We start from the raw sequence: 25823 nt of genomic DNA, 5'->3' as shown, positions 1-25823 counted from the left end.
TGGCACCTGGCACACACTTCATGCTGAAATGCTGCCACTACAATTGATGAGAACAAGAGGGAGCAAAAGGAAGATGAGCAACCTTGACTGACTGACTGGCTATTTAAGAGGCATGGAAAGCGCACATTATGAGGCCTCCAAATGAGTTTTTTCTGACCTGCTTGTTTGTGGCTGAGAGATAATCCCCCAAACCCCTCTCTTCCTCCTCAGGGGAATGGAAAATGAAAGGTGACCTGAGCATCCAGTGAGCATCCAGTGGGGCCCACGTGGGGTTTGCAGTGCCATGTGTTCAGGCCGAGGACAGGTTTGCAGAGGGCTGGCAGCTGAGGCACCCAGAGGTGACTGGATTCTGTGACCAGCCAGGGGTGCGTCACTGACGGCTGGCTATTGGGCTTGCCCTCAGGGTGCTCACACTGCTGTTTTGTCTGGATCCCAGGCCTTTCACTAGGGAACTGCCTCACATGGGGTGAAGGTGAAGATGAATGCTGGTGGAGGGGAAAAGTTCACAGTGGTTGCCATGGGCTCAGCGGAGGTTCCCATGGAAACCAGCATCAAGCTGCAGCATTAACCATACCGGTCTCTCCCTTTCAGCAGTGGAGCTTCCCAAAGTGAGAGGTGGTAGAGGGAGGAGAAGGGGAGGATGCACACCCCACTCCTCACCTCATTTACAGTCCTCTCAGGTCATCTCAGAGCCACCTTCCTGGGGAAGATTTTCTTTCTTTTGTGTCTCCCTTCTTGGAGTTCTCTCTGTATGGCTCTTGTGACCATCAGGACTCCTACTGACACGGTGAGATTTTAAAAAGCTCCTAAACTGTTGCTTCATCCTGACCAGCGCTCCCTTAATCGGCTTGCAGCCTGGAGCACGCTTCTGCTCGAAGACCCGGCCCGGAGTCTCCGGGCACTGTGGGCGGAGCTGTGGTGGTCCCCCTCCTGCAAAGGGCCGCTGGGTTCTCCCTACGTGGCCCTTCGCGGTTCCTCTACTCGCATAGCCGCTGATACCCCAGTGCCGGTCGCATCCTTCCCTTTGCCACTTCTGACTCAAACTCATCCCTGAGTACTCAACCCAAACCCTCTATGAAACTTAGCACTGTTTTCTCACTCTCCTTTCACACCTGCTTATTTCTATCACCATTCTATGGTTTATATTTGAGGATTTCCTGGGCTGCCTTTCTGTCTGAATGTGGCCATTTTTAAGTTCCATATCCTTCTTGAGGGTTAGACAACTCATGTTAGCCTCTTGCCTGAACCTTGATTCTATTCTGTCTTTTACTCTTCTCTGTCATTGTCTCTTTTAATTCATAAAATGTTAAGATCTTTAGGGGTAAGGATCAGGCTTCTCAATGATTTCCTCTAAATACTTAAAGCAATTTAGGCATTCCATGGCTTCTCAAAACTGCTTCAATTTATTGAAGATTTTATAGCCATCATTTATGGCATTATCCCAAGTGTAGTGGGTGATATGAATATGGAGTGGACCTGCCCCCATTACCCAGATAGCCATTGTACATGGCAGGGTAAGCCATAGCAGAAACTCAGTTCTATAGGCGAAGGCAAGAATGGTTAAAGAAACAGAAACTAAATTCTGCAGGTGAAGGCAAGAATGGTTGAAAGGGGGAGGGGAGTCCATAGCTGTATGGGGAGAAAGAAATGACCCCTTGGAAAAAGTAATATTTAATACAGGTTTTGGAGGAGGGGTAGGATTTTAGAGGTGCAGAATGGAAGGAAGCACTCCAGAGAGCAGGGTGACTAGGGGTGGTTTGGCTGAAATAGGAGGTGCAGGAGAGGGAGTATTGGGGCAAGTGGTAGGAAGTTAGGTTGTATCCAGAGTGCATCTAGCCCCAGGGAAGGAGTGTATACTGAGGGAGCTGTAAGTGCCTTCAGGGGAGAGACGACTCAGCAATCTGCCTCAAGAGAGCTGATCTTGAAGCTAAACTATCACCTGCGTTGAATGATGATCAGCTGATGCCCCAAGACTGAGAGGAGTTTGACTGAGGGACCTGGGACCAGGCGCCTGGACAATGTCCGAGGACATTGGAGTCTGGGCACTCATCTTCCCGGTAACAGCAGGGCTAAGTGATGGGGTCCAGTAGGCTTCTGTGGGCAGGCCACCCCACCCCACATGGTTTCCTGTCAAATCCTATGCCCCTGCCCTCCAATCCCTCACCCAGTGGGGAACTTACTCCGTAGACCAGCTCCCCCACCATGCCATTCCAGGCCTTGGTGTCAGGGTCACGGGCTCCATATTTTCCATCACTGACGATCTCCAGACGGTAGGAATAACCCACGTGCTTGGCAATCTCTGCTGCCAGCTCCACACAGTAGCCCTCATAGCGGTCATTGCCCTCAAACTGGTTGGCATTCTTTTTGAGCATCACGTAAGGGTCTTCCTGGTAGAGAAATGGGGACACAGAGAATGTGGGTTATGGGTTCACACATGGGTAGGGTGGACTTTGCCATGCAGAGGGAAATGTCAGCCACATTGGTTAACTTTGGGGAAGTCTCTCTAGCCCTTAAGTAACTTAGCAATACTAAGTTTCTGACGTCCTGCATTTCTGCTCACCCCATAACAAAACTTCTTGGGTTAAGGAAGCAGACAAATAAGAATGTGTCATCATTAAATTAAAACCACAATGAGATAACACCTCACACCAGTAAGGATCACCACCATCAAAAAGACAAACAACAACAAATGTTGGTGAGGTTGTGGAGAAAGGGGAACCCTCCTACACTGCTGGTGGGAATGTAAATTAGTTCAACCATTGTGGAAAGCAGTATGGAGGTTCTTCAGAATGCTCAAAATAGAAATACCATTTGACCCAGGAATTCCACTTCTAGGAATTTACCCTAAGAATGCAGCACTCCAGTTTGAAAAAGACAGATGCACCCCTATGTTTATCGCTGCACTATTTACAATAGCCAAGATATGGAAGCAACCTGAATGTCCATCAGTAGATGAATGGATAAAGAAGATGTGGTACATATACACAATGGAATATTACTCAGCCATAAGAAAAAAACAGATCCTACCATTCGCAGCAACATGGATGGAGCTAGAGGGTATTATGCTCAGTGAAATAAGCCAAGTGGAGAAAGACAAGTACCAAATGATTTCACTCATATGTGGAGTATAAGAACAAAGGAAAAGTGAAGGAACAAAACAGCAGCAGAATCACAGAACCCAAGAATGGACTAATAGTTACCAAAGGGAAAGGGACTGGGGAGGATGGGTGGGAAGGGAGGGATAAGGGTGGGGAAAAAGAAAGGGGGCATTACGATTAGCATGTATAGTGTGGGGGGGGGGCATGGAGAGGGCTGTGCAACACAGAGAAGACAAGTAGTGATTTTACAGCATCTTACTACGCTGATGGACAGTGACTGTAATGGGGCCTGTGGTGGGGACTTGGTGAAGGGGGGAGCCTAGTAAACATAATGTTCTTCATGTAACTGTAGATTAATGAGACCAAAATAAAATAAAAAAATAATAATAATTAAAAAAAAAAGTAAACTAAAAAAAATAGAATGTGTCATCATTGAGATATGGCACACAGCTCTCCACATTATGTTGCAGGAGCTCTTGTACTTTTTTGGCAGTACCTCTGGGGGCACTATGTTGGGGAAGTAAACCCTAAATAGGCTCCATGATTCTCATGACCAATTACTGAAATTCATAGCAGCTTCATTTATGTCCACTTTAGGTGCTGGACTTTAGAAGATCTTCTTTGAGAGTGGCTTCTCTTGAGGGAGGGTGAAGTCTGAGAAGTACAATTTAGTGTCACCTATGTGTTTTATGTATGAGGAAATGGTATCTCAAAGTGGGGGTGAGTGACTTATCCAAGGGCACAAAGTGAAATCATGGCAGTGGCAGAGTGAAAACAGTACCTCTGACTTGCAGGAAATTCCTTTCTCCATTCCCTAATTTCTACCTATGGCACAGCTTTGGCAAGAAGGATGACCTGCATTCACTCCTGGGGAAAACCTTTCTTTTGTTCCAATTTGCATCCCAGATGACCTCAATGAAGGATTGTGTACTCACGAGGATCGTAGTGACGATGTATGTTCGATTCTGGACACTTGAGTTATCTCCACCGGCTTGAGCATCAGTGGCTGCAGGGACAAACTTATCATCTTCATTCCAGTAACCAATCTGTTAGGGAGAGGAAGGTGATGACATAAGGTGAGGCAGGCTCCTCAGGACGGGCCTACTGTGGGCCAGCCAGCCAACACCAGGCACGACCAGGAGCTCAGCATCACAGCAAGCAATATCGTCACACCAGGCTCTTCAGTATTGGTAGATGAAAACAAGAGGCAGGATGCTTCCAGAGCCTTCCAACCCCATCCCTGTGAAAATTCTCACCATGATGGGCTAGGTGGGGAAATGGCCTCATCAGAGAGGTGAGATTTACCCTTTTTATACACTAAACTGTTTTGTACAATGCAAGCCAGAGCTGTGGAAATTTAATCTCATGCAGTTGTCCCCCAAGCCAAAGCCCTCCTTCCCCATACCTATTAACCCTTTCCTTCTGAGCTTGCTCTGAACTGTAGCTGGAATGATGATTTAAACATTGCATTCCGTTTGCTTTCTTTTTTAGGTTAACTGTATTTTTCCATGTATATTTACTTTAATAGATGATGGTTATTTTATCCTTTATTTTTTCTCATATTTTAATCACGAACCATTATAATACTGAACATATAGTAGTGCCTACAAATACTGGCTGACAACATTATATTTTTAAAACCAGTAGGTTATTTATACCAACTCATTTTCCAAGGTCTTTCAGCAAATATTTATCAGATCCTATTTGGTGTAAAGCTCTGAGCTAAAATACTGATGGGTATTATGTGGCAGGGCTGAGAGGGATAACAAACAAGTTAAAGAGATGTAGTCCTCATGCTGAGAATCCCTCCAGCCTCCTGAGGAAGGCACAGCACACATACAGTCCCAGAGTGAGAAGTGAGAGGACTCGTGACTGCAGGCGAGAAGGTAGGCTCAGCTGGCCTGGGCCAAAGGGGTTCAGAAAAGCAGAAACCAAGTATAGGAACCTATGCTGGGGAAAATGCAGCCAGCATGAGGTGAGGGAGAAGGTCATGAGGGATGGACGAGTTGGCCCCAAACCTTTCGGGTCTGACAGAATACGAGCCAAGATGTGAAGGCTCGGATCTGCTCACTATGTTGGTTCACTGGGTCTGGCTGGGGCACAGAGTTAGCCCAAGAGTGCACTGGGACTTGGGTCTAGTAGCAGGAGGATTTGAAGGCCAGGCTAAAATGGGGTAGACTTCATCCTGAAGGCAGTAGGCATGTGAAATGCAGAATGGCACAGCTAACACACACACACACACGCACACACGTAGATCTCTGTCTTTGTCTATATATATCTTAAAACAGTTGTGTTCTGTTTTGTGCTCATTCTGCTGGCTGTAGGTGGAAAAGGTCAAAGATAGGAGAGCTGGAACACACATGCAGAGGCATGAGCAGGGATCCCAATAGCCAGAACTCTGCTCAGGCTCACAGACCAAGGCACATGCCAATCAGTGGTCAATGCAAATGTCACCTTCACTTTGATGTCCCTGCCTGTGACCTCTCTGCCACTAACAGCAATAGTAGTTGCCAGCACTGGCTATGTTCTTGCTGTGGTTTTGTGCATTTCATCTGGCTTAGGGGAGTTTGTTATTGCCCAGGCTGGTGCAGCTGGGAAGTGGATGAGCTTGGCCTGGAACCTGCAGTCTGTCTGCAGTGGCAGCCCCTCGCCACTATGCTGTTCTTGCTACAAAGGGACTGGGCTCTGGGCTGAGAGTCATATTAGGTAACATTTATCAAGTGTGTATCATGTTTCAGGCACTCTTCTAAGTGCTGTTTATGTTTTAAACTCTTCCATCCTTACAAACACCAATGCAGGAGGTAGTTACGTATCGTTCCATTTTAAATATGAAGAAACTTAGATGGGGATAAGTGAAAAAACTTGCCCAAGGCCTCTGGAGGGTCATGGAGCCAGACTCTGAGCCAGGAAGGGACCTACAGGGCCATGTCCTGTGGTGCCCCAGCAAGCTGCCAGCTACCCTGATGCCTCGTGTAGGTTCCAACTGGCCCTGTGATCTGGCTGTTTGCATGTCTGTCCCCATCTCTCCAAGATGCTTCAGGCTTCCCACAGACAAAGCCAGAGGTTTATTCATTCTATGATCCCTTTCTTGGTGCAGCATATTCCTTCCCAGAGAAGCAGCTCAGGAAATGTTTGTGGAGAGAATGAGCATATCCGACGTGGACACAGTGGACCCTATTGGTGCTGAGACAGTTCAGAGGCCTGGGGGGAGAGTCTCTCTCTCAGGACACTGGGTCACGGTTTACCCTCAGCAAAGGTATGTACAAGCTGTTCCCTTTTGGGGGTCCTTGTAGGTAGCTTGGAAGAAGACATTTCTTTATAATACACAAGATCCAGATACTTAGATTTCAAGAGTGTCAGAGTTGGAAGAGACCTGAAGAATCTTTTCTTTCACCCACTTCCTTTTACAGAGAGGAAAACAGAGGCTCAGAGACCAAGGACTTGCTCAAGTCCAGAATGCCATCTTACTCCACTCACTTTGCTGGACTGGGGCTCCCTGGAACCCCAGGGCATCTGCACAGCCCCTTCCCCACTGACCCTGGAGGCACCTGAGGGGTTGGGGAGGAGGGGGGCAGCTCTGGGTTCCGTCACTCCTGCTTCAACAATCAGCTCTGCTTTTTATCTAGTTTACATATTGGGATTCTCCTCAGTAGTTCATTTTTGTAAGGAACATTCTGGCTGCAAAATGTTTAACACCAGTATTATATATCATGATACAAGCTTTAAAAAAGAAATTCCAAAGTACTTCCATGATATTGAACTCTTTGTTCCAAACACTATGCAGATAGCACAGATGGGCTTGGGACTATTTTCTCTGTTTTACAGATGAGAAAACAAAGGCTTGGGGAGATCAAATGATCTAATTTATATAGATTATGTAGCAGATCATTGGCAGGCCACAGAAGCCAGGTCATGGACCTTGACCTTATGGTTACTTAATAGAATCAATACAAATCTGAGAGAAGGTCTGGCCAGTGGAGTTGTCATTCATCCTCCCATACCTGATGTTAAGGTATTTTCATTCCCTTGCTTTCTCTCCCTTTTCCTTTTTCTTCCTTCCCTCCCTCCCTCCTTTCCTTCTTTCCTTCTCTCTTCACAATTAGTCACAGGTTTAGCTGTTCAAACTATACAACCATCATTATAGAGGAAGTTGCCTCCTTTGACATGCAAAATTGATTTCTCTAAACTCTACAGTTTATTAATAGGTATTTTTAAAAGTGGGGGCTTGATGATCAAGGGCTTGGTCTCTGGTATCAGATAGACTAGGGTTAAAAGGTAGATTTTCCTAATTACTAGCTGTATGACCTTGGGCCAGTTACTTGACCTCAGTGGGCTTCAGTTCCCGCTGTGGAGAGTGGGTACAACAAGAGCACCCACCCCACAGGGCTGCTGTGGCGAGTAAGTGAACTAATGTGTGTACAACAAGGAGCATTGTGTGTGGTTCATATTCAGTTTTCAGTAAAGTAAAAAATGATATTCAATAGGGTAATGCCTAGTTGAAGGCTAACAGACTTCTATACTACAAAACATTTCAGTTTTGATTTGCTGTTGAAGGAAGTATATATTATGGAGCATTTCTCAAACTCATTTGACAATGTATTCTCTTTACACACAGAATGTTCTAGGATAAATTGTCCCCAAACCACAAAACACTGCTTTAAAAATCTCAAGTTAGTTTGATAAAAGATAGGGGGAAAAGCAAGATAAATCTGTGTATACTAGATTTATATGGCTTAGAAAGAGACTTTAAATTTTAAGAATAGTATTACTTCAAAGATAGTATCATAGCACTAGGGTTGATTAGGATCTATAAAAATTATTGTATAGCTTGGCTTCTGTATAGCTCCCTTGATATCAAAAGCTAGAGGTATAGTTAAATGTTGTAAACAAGCTTATTTTATTCCTAACCCTTTTGTAGGGAAATAAAACAATATTGCCAGCCAGGAGAGTCAGGAGATGCCAAAACCCCCCTGGTAACTCATGTAAGCTAGTAGCAGAGAAATCTGGTTCCACAGTTTGCTGAAAAGACAGCTGGCAAAGATTTTTGAAGAGACATTGCATGTCAGAGATGAGAGCAGATTTCACTTTCTTAGAGAAGTGGGTTGGGTTATTATACAGCACTTTGATTCTCTACTGAGTATAGGCAGGAACTTTGATTCTGTCTGAAAGTAAATCAGAGCTAGCAGTTTGGTAAAGATGGGGGCCCACCATTCAGGAGAGGATTTAAACAATTCTGACAGTGAGAGGTCCTCTCCTGGGGCCAGTTATAATTTTTGATCTTCCGTTTCTCATCTACCTCTAAAGATTCTTTGAATGTAGGAAATGAGTCTAAAAATCTGATAGATGAGGCTGTTTTAAGTGAATGAAGCCAAAAAAGGAGATGATCATTCATCTGATCTACCTTGCACAGTCATCAAATCAGATTTTCACACTTGTATGTATCTCTAGGCTGCCTTCAAAGACACAGTCCCTAACTTCCAAACATGAGATCCATTATAACACATTTTTTCAAAGCAAGTTGCCTAGTGTGGCAAAGATAACTAGAATGACCACTAAAGATTTTTTTTTTTTGCTTTCCATAGCAGAAAAGTGTTGGTGGGAAGTGGCTACCTAGGCAGCAATTACATCTCCCAGCCTGCCTTGCATCTAGATGGGCCAGGTGATTGGGTTCTGGCCAGTGGAATGCCAGGGAAGCGATGCACATCTCTCCTTGCCTGGCTTCCCTAGATCTCCAGCACAGTTTCCCTTTCTTTCTTCCTTTTTGGCTAGCTGATGTTGATAGCAAGGAAGACCCAAGCAGACAGTGGAGCCTCCATAAGCTGAGTCTTAACCAGAGCCCTCAGCCCTAAAACTGGTTAACAGGCAAACAAGAATTAAACCACTATCGCATTAAACACCTTGAGATTCCAGAGTTATCTTCACTAACACACCTAATGAATTTGAACTTAATTATGTTTATGTGTGACATAGATTATCTGACTTCTGCCAGAGCTCTTATTTCATTAAATTTGCCATCATTTTTTTTTCCTTACTTACTGGCAGATCTATGGATATATGTGTGCCAGAGTGATATGCTCCCTGGTTGCCCAGCAACTTTCAATAAGTTGCCCACTCATTAATAAACAACCACTTATTTGTATGCGCTTACTCTGTGTCAACAGATTGTAGGCATTGAGGATAGAATCAATAACACAACTAATGGTCTCGCCTTCTATAGAGGTGATATTTTAGCAGCAGGGAGGTGGAGAAGAGGGTAAGAAAGACGATACATATCCAGACCAGGGGTTGGCAAACTTCAGCTGGAAAGAGCCAGACAATAAGTATTTTAGGCTTTGTGGGTCATGCAGTTTTTGTTGCACCTACTCATCTCTGCTGGCATAGAGTAGAAGCAACTATAGACAAGATCTAAACATACAACTGTGGCTTTGTTCCAATAAAACTTTATTTACCAATACTGAAATTTTAATTTCATATGGTTTTCCTTTGTCATGAAATAGTTATCTTTGATTTATTCCAACTATTTAAAAATGTAAAAAGCATTAGCTTATAGGCTGTGTAGAAATAGGCAGTGGGCTGAGTTTGCCTGCAGGCTGAAGTTGGCCCAACCCTTTCTAGGTCAATAAACCAACAAGACTGTATCAGAAGGGATAAACACTATAAAAAAAATAGAATGGGGTCATGGGACTGTGCCAGGTCTGGGTGGGGGGTACTTTAGATAGCTTGGTCAGTGGGAGCCTCTCCAAAATGGCAAGAAGTGACACAGCATGTGACAGAGAGTGCCAGGTAGAGGAGCAGCAAGATGCAGGGAGAGCTGTGGGTAATGAACGAGAGAGAAAGGAGCGTGAGCTGATGTCAGAGGGAAGCAGCATCTGGGGTTCTGAAGGCCAGGGTAAGGGGTCGCATTACATTTTATCTGTGATAGGAAGTTTTAAGCACAGGAGCAATATAAACTGCTGTATATTTGAAAATCATCATCTTAGTTCTCATGGTAGAAATGGCCTTGTGGAAGGCGGAGAGCATGGCCAGCAGGACTAGAGACTGGTCAGGAGGCTCCTAAATGAGGCCAGGCAGGGGTGAAGGTGATGGGCCCTGGGGTCAGCAGGGGAGATGGAAAGAAGTGGTTGGATTGAAGCTGTCTTTTAAGAGTTTTAAGAAGATTTGTTAAGCCTAAAGTTGAATAGCAAGGATTTAAAGAAAAGCTTGTAAAGGACATACGGAAAGGCTGGTAACACTTTGGGACTCTAGATGTCTTTTGGCGCCAGTAGGACTTGCATCACTTTAGTCTTTTCTCCTTCCCAGTCACACACAGGGTCCGAGCCGGGGTGACAAACTCGGGGCAGGGCAGGGGCCTTCAAGCCAAGTTGAAATGAGAAGCAGATGCCTGTAGTCAGGTCTGAAACTAGCCACAGGCCCCGTGGTGATAGGTAAAGATGGTTAAATCTGTAATACTGGCCCCCTGATGGAAGACTTTGGCGAGTGTCCCTTGCACTTCTCCCCTGCCAGCCATTTATCAGAACCTGTGAACCTCGCTGACTTTGACAAAGTATTTTATTCAGATAGAGATCTCTAAATCAGCACCCCATGGTGAAGTGGAATCTCTGAACAAGATTTCCTGAGGCTTCGGCTTTAGTACAGCCAGTACCAATTCTGGCATTTGAAACTCCTAAATGTATGACAGATGGATCCTTAGAGCACACACATTTCAGTGAGATGCAAATTGGGCCCAGATACCTAGAGGGTATCCTGGCATAGCAGTGGCCAGGGCAGAGGCCTGACGATCAGGAGAATGTCCCCGAGGTCCCAGATCAAGAAGCAGCAGCTCCTCTTTATTACATATGTCAGGTAAGACCACGTAATGTTCACTGAAACCCACACAACTAGGTCACTCTTGGATCTGAGAAATCACTTTGCAGGGAGGTTGATTGAGTAAAAGGCCTAAAGCCACATATGTGGATAGATTGATTTTCTGAAAGTCAGATTCCCTGTAAACAAAGGATGCTTAAGCCCACATTCTGAGAAAGGATTTAGTCGTTGGAAAGTAAGTTAAAAAATAGCCTTGGGATCTGAAAAATAAAGCACGATCATTTGCTTGTGGATTTTAAGGTTACTCTGTCCTTTCTGTTTGCTGATTTATCCATTCTGTGGGCTTGCACAGCCTGGATCACTCAAACTCGAGGCTGACATAAAAATCCCTGAGGTCTAAAGAAGGGCATTCCAAGAAACAAATAAAACACAGGCAGAATGTCCACTACATGCTAGGCACTACTTTTCTGAATCACCTGCTACCAGCAGTGGGGCCAGGAGGCATTGTTTCATTTAATGCTGACAGCAATCCTGTGAGGTAAGAGGCATTATCCCTCTTTCGGAGAGGATGTGACTAAGTCCCAGAGAAGCTAATAACTTGTTCAAGGTCTCATGCCTGGTAAAGCATAAAGCAGAGATGTAAATCCTGGCCTGTCTGCCTCCAAAGTCCAAGCTCATAACCACTCTGCCAGTGTTTCTCACCAAACCACTTAGAGCACCATGAACTCCACTGCTGAGGGAGGAGGCTTTTCAGCTCTGCAGACTCCTCAGCCTCATCTCTGTTCTCTAAAAGCAGGCAGTCCAGCTGCTGAGACCCAGGAACCCGTATTTTTTTTGGGGGGGAGTGCATCTCTCATATTTATTGATCAAATGGTTGTTAACAACAATAAAATGCACAATCATTAATCAACCCCAAGCCTAATTTTCAACAGTCTCCAATCTTCTGAAGCATAATGAACAAGTTCTTACATGGTGAACAAGTTCTTATATAGTGAATAAGTTCTTACATGGTGAACAGTGCAAGGGCAGTCATATCACAGAAACTTTCAGTTTTGATCACGCATCATGAACTATAAACAATCAAGTCAGATATGATTATTCATTTGAGTTTTATACTTGATTTATATGTGAATCCCACATTTCTCCCTTATTTATTTATTTTTTTAAATAAAATGCTGAAGTGGTAGGTAGATGCAAGAATAAAGGAAGAAAACATAGTTTAGTGCTGTAAGAGGGCAAATGTAGATGATCATGTCTGTGCCTGTAGACTAAGTATTAATCCAAGCTAGACAAGGGCAACAAAACATCCACGGATGCAGAAGATTTCTCTCAAAACAGGGGGGTGAGGTTCTAAGCCTCACCTCTGTTGTTCCCCAATTTCTCACCTGATGGCCCCCCTGTGACTGTGCCTGTCTTAGGTTGTTCCTCCCTTGAGGAATCTTACCCGTCTCTGGCTAACCAGCCGTCTTCCGGGGCCATACAGGGAAATGTAAAGTTGGTAAGTGAGAGAGAAGCAATATTGTTTGAAAAGGTTAGCTTTTTACTTCTTTGCAGATTTATGCCCTGTGGCTTCTATGCCCAGCATTTGTCTTGAGGTATCTTTACCACTTGGAAGAATTATGATACTCGGTAATTTTTGATATGAGGAACGAATTCTACTAAAGGGCTGTAATTAGGAAGGAAGAAGGAAAGCTATAGAAGTAGCAGACGGAAGAAAACATGGGAAGATTGGTTATTTCTTTGACATAACTTCTTGTAGAGTAACATAAGCATGTATAGGTTTCAACAAACTACTAATTAAATTGCGTGCACACATTAACACAATAGGAATACAGCTACATAACAAAAGCAGACCTACAATTACCAGCCATCTCCAGTGAAACCAAGAAAACCAGTTAGGTACCCTAGGCATTTGTGAAAACTTATCAATGATATGATGGATATTGTCTAACTGAATTTGAATAGTTTGAGAAAAATCAGACAAATTAAAACAACACAAGGAATCGTATTTCTAACAAGGTTAATTCTGTTTGCTGAAGTTTGGTTGCTAATCTTGCTACAGTGCCTCTGTTCCTGGGGACAAGTGCAAGTCCTGAGGAGATGTGGAGGCTCCCGATAGTCAGTGGGTAAGGCCTAGGGTCAGCTCACAGGGCTGGGACCCCGGGTCCATGACGAGTACCTGGAGACAGTTACGCCAAAGGCCAGTCAGTCAACTGGTGAAGGCCCCCAACCCACCTCCACATGAGGAAGCTGCAGCCAGGCCAGGAGAGGGATGACGCGAGGGAGGCCGGCAGGAGTGCCATCACGGGCAGTGGCACTCAGTGAGGACTGAGGGGTTGTGTAGCCCAGCACCTCCTCATTTCAAAGACCAGAGAGACTGAGAGAGAAGCTGAGGACTCCCAGCTGGGCAATGGGAGGGCTGGGGTATCAGCCTAACTTCTGTTCTTACTTAAGTCACCACAATGTCCCCAGTATATCCAGCCTACTGCTCAGGTGAAGAAAAGAATCTGGCTTTATTACCACCTCTTCCCCTAGAGGGAAAAGAATGAGATCAACATCCAATTTTAATTTTGAGTAAATTTTGAAACTGCCCATATATAATATAGAAATGTCAATTTGTTCCTCCAGGAAACAGCAGGGTTTTTTTTCCCTGAGCATAAAAGACCGTCATTCGGAGGATCTGAGGGAGACTCCGCCCGGGTCTCTGGTCAACAATTTTCTATGTGGCAGTAACCGGCCTGCCTGGCCAAGGCCTCCCATGGAAGAACTACATTCAATTCCACCCACAGGGCCGGGGTGATGCCACACTTCTCAGCACTGGAAATGGAGACAGCTTGGGGAGTGGGCCATGTGACTAGTGTCCCCTCTAGGGCAGCAAAATTCTCCAAGCACCCCATCCCCTCAGTCACTGAAAATGACTGTGTCACTCTGACGTCCGCAGCTATGGCAGCGGCTGCAGGAACATGACTGTGACTGGGGAGTCAGGGCCCGAACTGAGGTCCCCATCAGCCATGGCTCACTGTGCGAACTTAGGCAGCCTACTGGGCTGCCATGCCTAAGCTTAATAGCAAAGGGAACTGTGCCCCTAAGGCTGATTTACCTCAAAGCTACCTTAAATAACAAAATGCTTTGAAAGGAAGAAACAAGCCATCTCAGTCACATGCCACCTCCTTGACATTTGCCATACCTGTGACTAGCCACTGCCAGAGGCAACGTTCACTGACCAAGGATCAGCAGCTGCTGTATATGTGCTATGTCCCCACTTCATAGGCGCAGGAACTGAGGATCCAAAGGGCAAGTAACTTAGCAGATGTCTTCTCTAGTGCAGGAGCCCGAGAACTGGGGATAAAAAAATTAACTTGGGCTCGGCCTCTTCCTGGATGAGCACCACTTGCAGTAGATTTTGTCCCCAGGGAGGATGCCCTGCTGCAATCACAATGCCAAGGGTTTGCTGAGAAGTGGCTATGCTCCCAGCGGCTGTATTCCTAGCCAGAGTTGGTGCCCGCTGAGAGTGACGACAGGTTGTCGGCCTACCGTAACTGACTCCTGAAGTGTGCCCAGTAGGGCGTGGGAAATGGGTTCTGGGCCATTGCTGGGTTTGAAAATGAGGAAGGGTAGTGTGAGCCAAAGGATCTGGTGGTCTCTAGAAGGAGTTGGAAAAGGCAAAGGAACAGATTCTCCCCTGGAGCCTCCAGAATCCACAGTACCCTGATTTTAGCCCAGTGAGACCAGAGTCACTTCTGCTGCACAGAACAAAGTTACAGATGAGAAGTTGGTAGTGTTTTAAGACACTGGTTGAGATAATTTGTTACAGCAGTAATAGAAAATGAATAGAGCCTTAGTTAATGGGGTGAGTTGGGGTCGACTATGAAGTAGAGGGCAGGGCTCCAGATAAGCATATGGGATTAAGGGAGTTGAAGATAGAGCATAAGCAGAGCTGTCCGTAGAACTTTCTGTGGTGAAATGGTCTACATCTGTGCTGTCTAGTATGGTAGCCAGTAGCCACATGTGGCTATTGAGCACTTAACACTTGACTAGTGCAGCTGAGGGACTGACTTTTAAATTTTAACTAATTAAAACATTAAATCTAAATAGCTATGCATGTCAACTCTATTTGACAGCACAGGCATAGAGAGCATTAACTTTGAGAGATTAAGACTCAACTTTGAGCATGTCAGGCCAGTACTTAGAACTTCTGCACACATTAGATCATTTGGTCTTCTCTTTGAGAGAAGACTGTGATGAAGGCCATGGATAGAAAAATAGAGGCTGCCATGAGGCATAACAAGAGAGGCCAGGGAAGGACTGTAGTGGAGAGAGGAAAGAAATGAGTGTCAAGGGTCAAGGTCAGAGAAATTGACAGGCCAGAGAACATAGGGTCTTTCAGAATTCTGAATGTTTTCCCAAAGATTTGAATGTTATTCTAAACATTTTAATATGCATATATATTATATATTAATATACTTTTCATTCCTACTTCCGTATGGAAAAGGGAGTGGATGTAACCAAGTGTGGGTTAGAAGATGGTTAACTTCATCAACAGTCACTATTCTGAAGTTCTTCAGATTCCTCAGGACTCTGTGATCAGTAACATTTTATACATATCTATTATGTGATATTTTCAAAGTATTTTCCCATCCCATGGATCTTCACAAGCACCCTGGAACAAAGGTAGAGATTTGCATTTTGCAGATGAGCGAGTGAATCAATGATTAGAAAAAGGAACTGATTTGCCCAAAGTCCCAGCTGGTTAGTGGCAGAGGCAAGTCTAAAATTCTCAGTGCCTGTGTCTCTTCAAAGAGATACAGTCCAGGAAAGGTGGGCTCACAAGACCCTTAATGCTGGCCTGAGCCTCCGCTCAGCCCTCTCCTCCCCGTGGAATGGAAGAAAAGGTGTCCTTTACCTTTCGGATGCCATCATGCTTCATTTCAATCACATGGAGGGTGTAGTTGGTCCGGCGGCCTTTCTCATTAAACTGCACGTTTCCTGTCAAGCCTTCAAACCGTACCTGGAAAGCAAAGCCAAGTGTTGAATAATGAACTCAGACATTGTACTTCATAGTTGTTTGTTTGTTTTCTTTTCCTACTGAAGTGATAATCCAGTGCCGAAGAATGTTCCATGGGATGAGGTCTTGGAGTGGAGTGAATACCAAACTCTCTACGCTGTTGCCCAAAGCAGCCATCCCATGAGCACAGTTCTCTTTCCTACTAAACTGAAATTCATCCTGAAAATCTCTCCTACCCATTGCCTTAGGTAAACAGTAGCAATGCAGCAAAGGAGATCCTAGTAAATCTCAGGACCATCCCTAATCAGCGACCCCCCATCATGAGCACCACCATGAGTAGCACCACTCCTCGGAAGGAGGCCTGGAAAGGACAAGGACTGCTGTGCTAGCTACTGTTAGCCAGGGCCCGACCCAGGGCCCGACACAGGGCGCGACCCAGGACTACGGGTTGGCCTTATGATGCCTTGCGCTGTTCTTAAATATGGTTTCTTACTTCCTTTGTGAGGCCAGACTATAAAATACCTGGGAATGTAAAGACCTGTAATCTGGAGACATGAATTTGACCCCAGCCTCTCCCTGAACAACCAAGTGACCTTGCACAATTCATTGCTTAAGCCTCCAGTTTCCGAAATTCCTGCCCCATCCGCCATAACGGACACAGCAAACGTGAAAGTGCTGTGCAGACTGACAGAAAGACAGAGAGAGAGAGGGAGACAGAGAGACAGGGAGAGGGGGAGAGATACAGAAAGGGGGCAGGGAGAGGTGGAGAGACAGAGGGAGAGAGATGGAGAGAGAGAGACAGACACAGAGTGGGGGAGAGACAGAGGGAGAGAGAGAGTCAGAGAGAGGGAGAGAGGAGAGAGACAGAGAGAGGAAGAGGGAGAGGGTGAGGGGGAGAGATGGAGAGACAGAGAGAGAGACAGAGATGGAGAGAGAGACTGCTCCAAGATGACCCTCTCTTCACCTCTGGTTTGAACTCTCAGTGGGGAGAACATGACAGTCCCAGAGTGTGGCACAAACTATTCAACAAAGCCCTTCACTCTCAGATAAATCTGCAGAAATCCTCACTCTGGAGAAGTCTAGGCTGGCTCTGCTTTCCAGAGGGAAAACAGTGTGCTCCTCCTACAAGAGGGAGGAGGAGGAGGCCGCGCCAGCCTGCTGGCTGCTGCACTTGCCTCGCACCTCTGTTGTCTCTTGCCCATCTTTGGTTCTCCCATTCATCCAGGTTCAAGAAGACAGGGAGGCTGAATACTGCTTCAAGTGGCTCATCTGGAAAAACGGACTGGGGTAGACAGATGTGCGGACGACTGGATGGTGGGCCGATCGGCCCAGAAGGAAGTGTCACTGATGATCCAAAGGGACATTAGCTTTTTGGCACTGGCCTCACACATCATACCGATGATTAGTATGGCGTATTAGTCTGGCAAATTATGTAAGGTCTCTATGACTCAGTTTTATCATTTGCTTAATAGAGCCAATTAGAGTTAATTATGTCTTAAGGTTGTTTTAAGGATTAAATGAGGTATTTTATGATAAATGCTTGCCCCATGGTAAGATTCAAGAAAGGCCAGATGTTATTTTAATTATTACCAATAGTGTTTTGAATACTACCACCGTCATCCAAGTGTTTCTTATTTCATTCTTGTGACTTCTTTACTCACAGGAAACCCCTAGGGTATGTCATTGAGAGATTATTATCTTCACTTACATGGGATAAACCAAACCTCTGGGAGGTAAAGTGATTTGCTCAAGACTTAACACCATTTAAATAGCAGGCAGACTTGAATTCAGAGCTTCTGATATATTCTGGTGTCTTTACTCAGGGTACCAAATGGCCTCTCAAACAGGGGGCAATGCTCTTGTGCTTGGCTCTATGTGGGCTATGCAGAAATGTGCGAAGCAGTGTGTTCTACACACCTGCTCTGCTACCCCCCTCACAGGGGGACATTCCCCGGGCCATGCGCTGCTAATGCCTAATTATGTGATGTGAGCAAGTCATGGAGCCTGTTTCTTGTTTTCCTCCTTAAATAACTGAAATGCTTAGCACACTGGGATGTAAACGTTGGATGTAAAGTATATATTATTTAAATGATGATGATGATGATGGCAATGATTACAACCACTGTGTTGTGTAGAGTGGGTAAGAGGGATGAAAAATTAAGACTTAACATTGAAGCTTTGGGTCTGGTATGTTGTCTCAGAGCAGGAGATTCCATCAGCAGAAATGAGGGTTTTGTCCCTGTCACCTTTACATGCCTTCTCAGCTTCCAAAAAATTCATCATCAGCAAAGTTCTGGTGACCAGAGGATCTCTTGAGTTGTCACAGTGTCATTACCAGAAGCTGCTTATCTGATGTTCATAGAAACCCAGTGAGTAGCAAGAACAGATGTTACCTTGCCCATTTGATGAATAGCATTATGAGACTCAGAGCTTATGGCTCTTGACTCGGTCATGGGAGGCCTGGGGCAGCTGAAGGCTCTTACTGTCTAGTTGGAGAAGCCAAGGCTTAGACACACTGAAATGAGTGAAAGCATGGGAAAGGAGCCTCCCAGAACCAGCCTTCCATGACGGCAGAGCAAAGGAAGGTCCAGAGAATGGCTCAGCTCCAAACCATTTTATGTGGACAGTCTGGACTCACAGTCAGAGGATGAAGCTTCTCAAAAATATCCACTTTGGGCAAATCTGGAAAATGCTCTCCTATCTCCCAGGGCTGAGCCTCTGAAGCTCATCTGCCCACTCTCCCATCCCAGGGTGACTGAGGTCAGACTGGCGGAGACCTGGAGCTTCCCCTTAGTTCTTGCCTTCTGGAACTCCCACCGCCAACCTGGCGCCTGCCAGCCCCTCTGTGAAAGATGGAGAATTAACCGTGGGTTTCCTGTAAATGCTATTGGGTGCCAGCTCAGAGTCTGCTGCCCATGAGACACTGAAGCGTAACTTTTCTTTTCCTGTCTGATGCCAGGAGAGTGCTGGTTAGTGTTTCTCTCACGCTTAGGACTCCACCCCATCCCTGGGGAAGCAGTGTTGCTGCTCTGGACCCAGGGCTTCTGTAACCTCTGTGTGGCTGTGATCTGTTCTCTGAGCCTCTCCTCCTCAGTGCTCACTGGGTGTTGGGAAGTCAGAGCCTGTGGACTAGGTCCCTGTGGACCACATTCTGGTTATTCCAGCCAGGGAAAATCTCAGGATCACTCTGACATTCCACTTTACCACCAGAACAGTGGGAAAAATAATCTTGGTTGTGGTTGTCTCAAGTAGTTGCCCTGAGGTTCAAAGAAACTTATGCATTATCCTTTAAACAAATTTTTTTGGGAGGATGGGGGTTGTGACAAGCCAGTGGAGACTTTGCTAAGAGGATTATGTCCACTTGGGAGGTAATGAACTGATGCTAGAAAAGTTGACCAATTAGTCCAAGAGTCCCCAGGTAGTGCTTAGCGGAGCCATGGCGAGGACCGAGCTCTTCTCTTCTGAACTCCTAACAGGAGTGCTGCCTTCAGCTCTTGCTTATATCCTCTAGACTCCTTCTGGGCATCATTTACACCCCACCATGACCCTCCACAGCCCGATTTACTCTTTGTTCAATTTCACCCTTCCTTTAAGGCTTGCATCACCATCCATCTCAGTTTGTGTGGGACAGCTCCAGTCTACATCTCTTCTTTTGGGATAATTAATAATAGTGCTACCTTTCATTCTTAAATGTCTCAGTTTGGGCGATAAATTATATGATCACTCTGTTTAAAGGCCCAGTTCCTATCCTACAGAAAGCCTTGTTGATGTCACAGCACACTGCTCTGACCATACATAGTGCCGAGTGTCTGGCTATGTCATTGAATCCTCAAGCCACACCTTTATAGGTATTATTTCTCAGAGTTTATCTTCCCTTCAAAACTAGGTCTGGAGTGCCAAAAGACAGAGATTGTGTCCTATACCCCGACTGCTTGCCTCACCTCAGACCTCCCCTAGCAAACCTCTAGGTACACCTGCACTTGGGTATGCTTGATCACTGTTCAACAAACTGCCGATGCAAAGACTAAAAGGGCTGATCATCATTTAGGGCAGGCATCCTTCACCTCAGGACCCAGGATGGGCTTCCAGAAGTGTCTATGGTCCCCTCAACTCCTGGTTATACAAAAATACATGTAAGTACATGTATACATTTTTCTGGGAAAATGAGTTCAAAGCTTTTCTCTTAAATCACATCCTCAAAGGGCCTCCAACCCCCAAATGCTAAGATCCTGAATTGGGGTGCTGGATCTTCCCTGCCAGTCAGAAGCCAACTTAGGGGCACTCTAGTGCCAGGCCCTTCCTGGAGCATGGAGGGCTTCCTGGATGTGGGCTCATTAGTATTCTGAACATTCCCCCGGAGGTCAGGCAGGGGGCAGGCAGGCGGCATGATCACCTTCACTCTGCTGCTGGGGAAATTACAGTGGGGTGAGGGGCGGAGTGTGGGGTGTGTGGGTATTAGCCAAGGCCATGTGCTCTTGCTGGCTGGACCCCAGCTCTCTTTCTCCTCTGCTGGGCTGGCCCTTCTGGGCTTCAGAGCAGAGCAGTTATGTGTGCCTAATGAGGTAGCAAGTAGATGTGGGTTGCAGTCCCAGTTTCACTACTAACTAACTATAATTTTGAGAAAAATTTTAATACCTCTGAAGCTCAGTTTCCCTATTTATAAAGCAGTTAATAAAGCTAGCTACTTCAGAGTGTTATATTGAGAATTCGATGAGATCAGACATATAAAATATGTTAAGAACATTGTACATAATAATTCAGTAACCTATCATTGCTGGTATCACCTTTATTTTTAGAATAATAGGCTTATTCCTCTAGGCCTAACTCACAGACACGCCAGGTCTAACACAAGCTGACCCACAGGTCCCCTCCCCATCTGTGACCCAAAGGCCAGTGTGATTAGGGCAGCAGAGAGCTGAGTTCCCCATGCCAGGTCCAAGGACTGAATGTCATTGGGATTCACCCGGCCTCTTGTGATCACACAGTTGCTCACGAGGGGTGCGGCTCTTTTGAGATGGGTCTAAATGGTGAAATGGCTGGACAGTGGCCATGGTTGTGTGTGGAAGGCCCCAGAGCTCAGTGTGCAAGCAAAGACCTCTGGGGCAATAGGACAGGTCTGAGACAGGAGGAGAAGCCATGGAATGTGGTTCAGACTGTGCTGCTAAACTGCTGTGTGACCCTGGATGAATGACTGCCCACTCTGGGTCAGCTGCTTCATTGATAAAGTAAAGGAAAATGTGAGTTAGTAATCTTTAAGGTCTCAAAGTAATAAATTCTTGTGATTCTAGGTCCTTAAAGATTTGAAAAGGAATCAGTTTGAACAGCAGATCTTAGGATCAGATGTTTTCTGTTTATATTCATTGGCTATTTGCCCCACACCCCCTGCCGCCAAAAAAGACTGAAGAGAGCTTACTGAGGGCAGATCTCTTGTGCTCTCATCACCCCAGTGCTTGGCCCCAGGCCAGGGCATGAGTAGGCTCTCAGCACGAAGCTGCCTGGCTGCCTGAGAGGCAGGTACACACGTCTTGACTCCAAAACAATATAAAAAAGGTCATATTCTTTTGACTAAGGCAACTGCTTCTTTGCAAACCCCACTGAAGGCAGAAGAAAATGATGAGTATACATTACCACCAGAAAGATGGGAGTTAGGCCATTGAAAAAAAAATTAGATGCCTAGAATTATTCTTAAAGACAGTTGAAGCCAGTTGCTGTCTCTCCAATCTCCTCATTGTCACCGTTAATGAAGGGGAGTGAGCAGGAGATCCGGGTATTTCCACATCACCCAGACAGCAAGGAGCCCAGCTGGACTTGGACGCCAGCTCTCCTGCCTCCTGGTTCAGAGCCCTTCCTGCCGCCCACTTTCCCTCCCAGTCTTCATCACTGTCATGTTGGCATCAGAATATTGCTCCCCGGACATCATTTAGATGGGAGAAGCCAGGGAGTTGGGAGGGTTGTGAAGCTGAGGGCAAGTCTCTGGGACTTTTTGAAAACCAGTCTCGCATTACAAACAAAATCTGTCTCAACTGCGGAGTGTGGAAGAGCATTTACAATGAGCCGGAAGGCGGGCGGGGGTTACCTCTCTGGCAATCATTGCCAAGCTGTCTGGTGTCTGCTCTTGCTGCCTAGTGATTGGGGCTGCCTTACATAGAGGCGGGAAAGGCAGGAAGGGCTGCTGGAGGACCCCATCGCGTGTTCCTCCTGTGGTCACAGGGCTGCCGCTTAGCTTCATTTCAAAGGACAGGACTACGTAGTCTCCATGTAAAGGCAGTTCATCTTAGCTGAGGACAGCTGGTGATGTTCCTTCTCGTCTCTTCAGGTTGTGAAAATTGCTAGAGCTTTGCACATGTGATTGGAAGACAAGTGGGAATAGTTGTACATTTCACTCTGTATTTCTCCCTCATTCAGAAATGCTCCTGTCCTCCCCTAGGATGTAGTCTTAAAAGTAAAGCTGGTCTTATCTTGGCAGTTCCATTGCACGGGGAGGGCAGGTCCTGCGGGGCATCTGCACTGAAATACCAGGGTACTGTTGCCTTGCCAGTGCTCCTGATACGTGGACATTACTTTATGGTGAGCACTGCCCTCTTGGCCCAGCCCCTTTGGAAATACAGGCTTTCCATCAGGAGGCACCAGAGGCATCACAGGGTGCTACCCATCAGCCAGTTTGCTACTCATAGCCTGGGCTCAAAGTCCTTCTAGAGACTTCTGGGGACTTCAGGAGATTTCTAGGAGTTCTGAGAGTACTAAAGCAAAAGGCAAGCCTCCAGAATCTTCTAACCCAGGGATGCTAAATATACGGCCCACGTGTATCACTGCCTCATCCTGCTTCCACAGCAGACATATCGCTAATTGAATATTTATATTCTTTTCTGTTGAATCTGGATTCAGGCTAAGAATCCTTTGCATAGACAATTGATTGGAGGGAGCATGGCCATTTTCTATCCCTGCCCTTGACTGTTCTTAAGTGCAAACAAAATTGATTGCAATGCTGAGAAGTAAGAAAATAGGATCAGAAGTACTTAGGAATTTTCAGGGTCCCCACATGAAACATGCAGAGAGCAAAGGTGATGAAGAAATCCAGAAAATCAGGGCAAGTGGGCAGTCTCCAGGAGGCTGCTGAAATGGTTCAGTTTCATCCCTGTGTGTCTCAAGTCCCCTTTCCAAATACAGGAAAGCTTCCCTTTTTCAGCATAATCTCTAAGCAGGAAATGGAGCTTTCATGCTATTAGAAATTACTAGACCATACTATTGGGGTTTTTTTTGTTTTTCTTTTGCCTTAATTCCTACATGAACACTTACATACACAGAGCCACAAACACAATGCAGTGACTGTCCAAACTTGAAGCGTGATCTACCTGTTCTTTTCAATAGCTGTATCACACCAAAACTGATGCCGAAATCTCCTACGAGGCTACCCTAGGATGGGCAGCCATTGCTGGCCTCACCTGCTGCAGAGCTCTCTGGATGTCGATCCCTTGGCCCCAGGGCACAGCTGGGTTAGCCAGGCAGTCTCCAGCATTCCCCCGGCGGGATATATCGATTCTCTGCCTCCGCAGGCTCTGGAAAGCCTCAGCCATTACCTTCACCCCATCGTAGGTAAGCGCAGAGGTGTACTGGTGGGAGGGATGGAGACAGTTAGGTGTCAGAGAGAGGTGACAGGCAGGTGGGAGCTGTGTCTGGGAATGTGCTTCAGGTGATCAGAATGTCTGCAGGGGGCCAGGGACTGGGAGTGGGGGTAGGGGTGCAGCGGTGAACTGGGCAGTGCTTTCCCCTAGATGGGGGCTGCTGTTCCACTTTGTTGGCTAGTACTGCCCTCCTGAACTGTGAGTTCAATGCTGCCAGTTGTGACTTTCAAAGAGAAGCCAGAATTCTAGATTTTTGTGTGCAATCTTGTAATTTAAAAATGTTGGTTTAATTAGAAATAGAATGCATATAATAAATACAGTACATCCACAGCTTTGATACAGTCCATGGAAAAACAGTGCATTTTCTCTTGTGTTACAGTCACCACTCAGGAGCCAAGAGGAGTTGTTTATTCTACCATCCCTTGTGACAGTAAAAGAAAACAACCCATGAAAGGTAAGCTCGTAATTATTTCCACATATGGCTTGACCAAGTGGCAGGTTTATAGTCTGCAGACTTTCCTTTTGTGTTTATTCATGATAACTCTTAATTTTTCCCCTCTTGCCTAGAAGGGAGCTAAGATGTTGATGAAACATAACCAGAATCACAGATCAGGACATATTTCCTGGCTTCGGAACTCATGTTATGCCTAATGTCTAGCTTGTTTTCTTCATATTCTAAGTTCACAATAGAGAGTTGTACAATGAATGTATGATAATTTTTCTAGTTTTTAAGTTGGATTTCCTCACTTAGTAAAAGAATGTATGTTACATGTTATTTTTTAAATCTCCAGTCTTTTGGAAGTTGGGTGGGGTATTCACATATTAATTAACTGCTATGTGATTTGCTCATTGCTTTCAGTTACATTTGTGATTTTGTTTGCTTAAGCTCATGGTGAAATAAGTCTTCATTGTTGGATGGCTAAATCAGTTCAGCAAAAGCAGGATGAGAAGCATCTCAGTTTCATGGTTTGCCATTCACAAAAAGAAACTGACCAACTGGCCAGAGAAAGTTGCCAACGATTCAATTTGCCCCAGATAAACAAATTTGGCCTCAGAATCCTTCTCAACTCAGTGTTTCACACCGCCATTGCCAAACTGTTGGATTTGACATGGGGAAGAGAAATTACCTGCTATCCTTATTCAAAAACATTATCAAACAGCAAACAAAATAGATTTTGGCTGCAGAGTTTAGAGCTGTATTCCTGGGAAGTGAGAGGCAGGTAGCCTGCCTCATAATTGGGAGCTGACCCTCTGAGGCAAAGATGTGCTAGACATTGCTTAGATATCCCAGATTCTTACCTGGGTACATGACGGACCAGAATAAGGACTATCTCCGTGCACAATTCAAGATCAATCCACAAATAAATGAATGCAAATAGCATCCCCCTGCAGTTGTGTAACATGGTGTCCCTGCCTACAATAGAGGTTTCACTTTCCGGCTCCCCTTGTAGCTAGCTGGGGCTCAGTTTCTAAGATGTGGACAGTAGCATGTGAGAAGAAGATCAGCATGTGACTACTGAAAAGAGTTCTTAAAAGAATCAGTTGTGTTTTTTTATTTTTCCTTTTACCTTCCTGCTATGTAGAATCTTAAGTTAATAGTTGGAGCTTCAGGAGCCATTTTGGGCTATAATGTAGCAGCTCTATGCTGAAGATAGCAGAACAAGAAGACAGAAGAAGCCTGAGTGTTTGATGATTGTGGAGCCATTATAAGCCTTTGATTGCTGACTTCTGAATTTTGTTTATGTGAGAGGAAAGCAGAACATTGATCTTGTTAAAAGTATCATCACTTTGGATTACTTGACCTTTGTAGGATACTATCAGTCTTTATGGATACATTTTCCTTAGTTTGTTCCTCTCAGAACCTGTCCCTTTCTAAAGGCTAACCCTGCTCAAAAACCTGGGGCAGGCAAAGATGCCAGGCTGGTCCTTTGCTGTCTGCTTCCCATCCCCTTACCTTTGGTCTCTTCCAGTCCACCCTGGTGTGGTCTCGGGCATCACTGGTCTTCCACTGCTGCATGATCTTGGCTGGGATGGTGTCTGTGTAATTCACCAACTGGAAACCTGTCACATTTGCTCCACTCTCCTTGAATTTGTTTAAGTCAATGTCCATGAAACCCTGTGCAGAGAGGAGGGGAAAGAAGTCAACAGGCTGCCTGGATAAATTGATTTAATCATGTTACAGAATCATAGGACTTTCTATCCAGTTCCACATGGTGGAACTGACTGAATGGAGAGAAGGTTGTATCTCCCTTCTGTCTTAACTTGGTGATCACTTTGTGCACAAAGTCAGCACAG

At 45.5% G+C, this 25823-nt stretch overlaps 1 protein-coding gene across 7 annotated transcripts in view; it reads right to left on the bottom strand.

Annotated features, from left to right (window-relative positions):
* GRIA1 (glutamate ionotropic receptor AMPA type subunit 1) overlaps positions 1-25823 on the bottom strand; it is a 287460-nt gene that overhangs the window by 89317 nt on the left and 172320 nt on the right. For 6 of the 7 annotated variants that reach the window (XM_057491010.1, XM_057491016.1, XM_057491005.1 and 3 more), the window contains 5 exons: positions 25483-25644; positions 23349-23516; positions 15805-15909; positions 4034-4144; positions 2181-2387 (listed from right to left, as the gene is read on the bottom strand). In XM_057491010.1, the coding sequence (XP_057346993.1) occupies positions 2181-2387; positions 4034-4144; positions 15805-15909; positions 23349-23516; positions 25483-25644 (753 nt within the window). The remainder of the gene's footprint in view (positions 1-2180; positions 2388-4033; positions 4145-15804; positions 15910-23348; positions 23517-25482; positions 25645-25823) is intronic. The other variant, XM_057491002.1, reaches the window with a different exon arrangement.

Source organism: Manis pentadactyla, chromosome 2, assembly GCF_030020395.1.
Source record: "Manis pentadactyla isolate mManPen7 chromosome 2, mManPen7.hap1, whole genome shotgun sequence".
Classification (NCBI taxonomy): Eukaryota; Metazoa; Chordata; class Mammalia; order Pholidota; family Manidae; genus Manis; species Manis pentadactyla.
The sequence above is the reverse complement of the archived record's forward strand: the minus strand, read 5'-3'. Positions and strand labels throughout refer to the sequence as shown.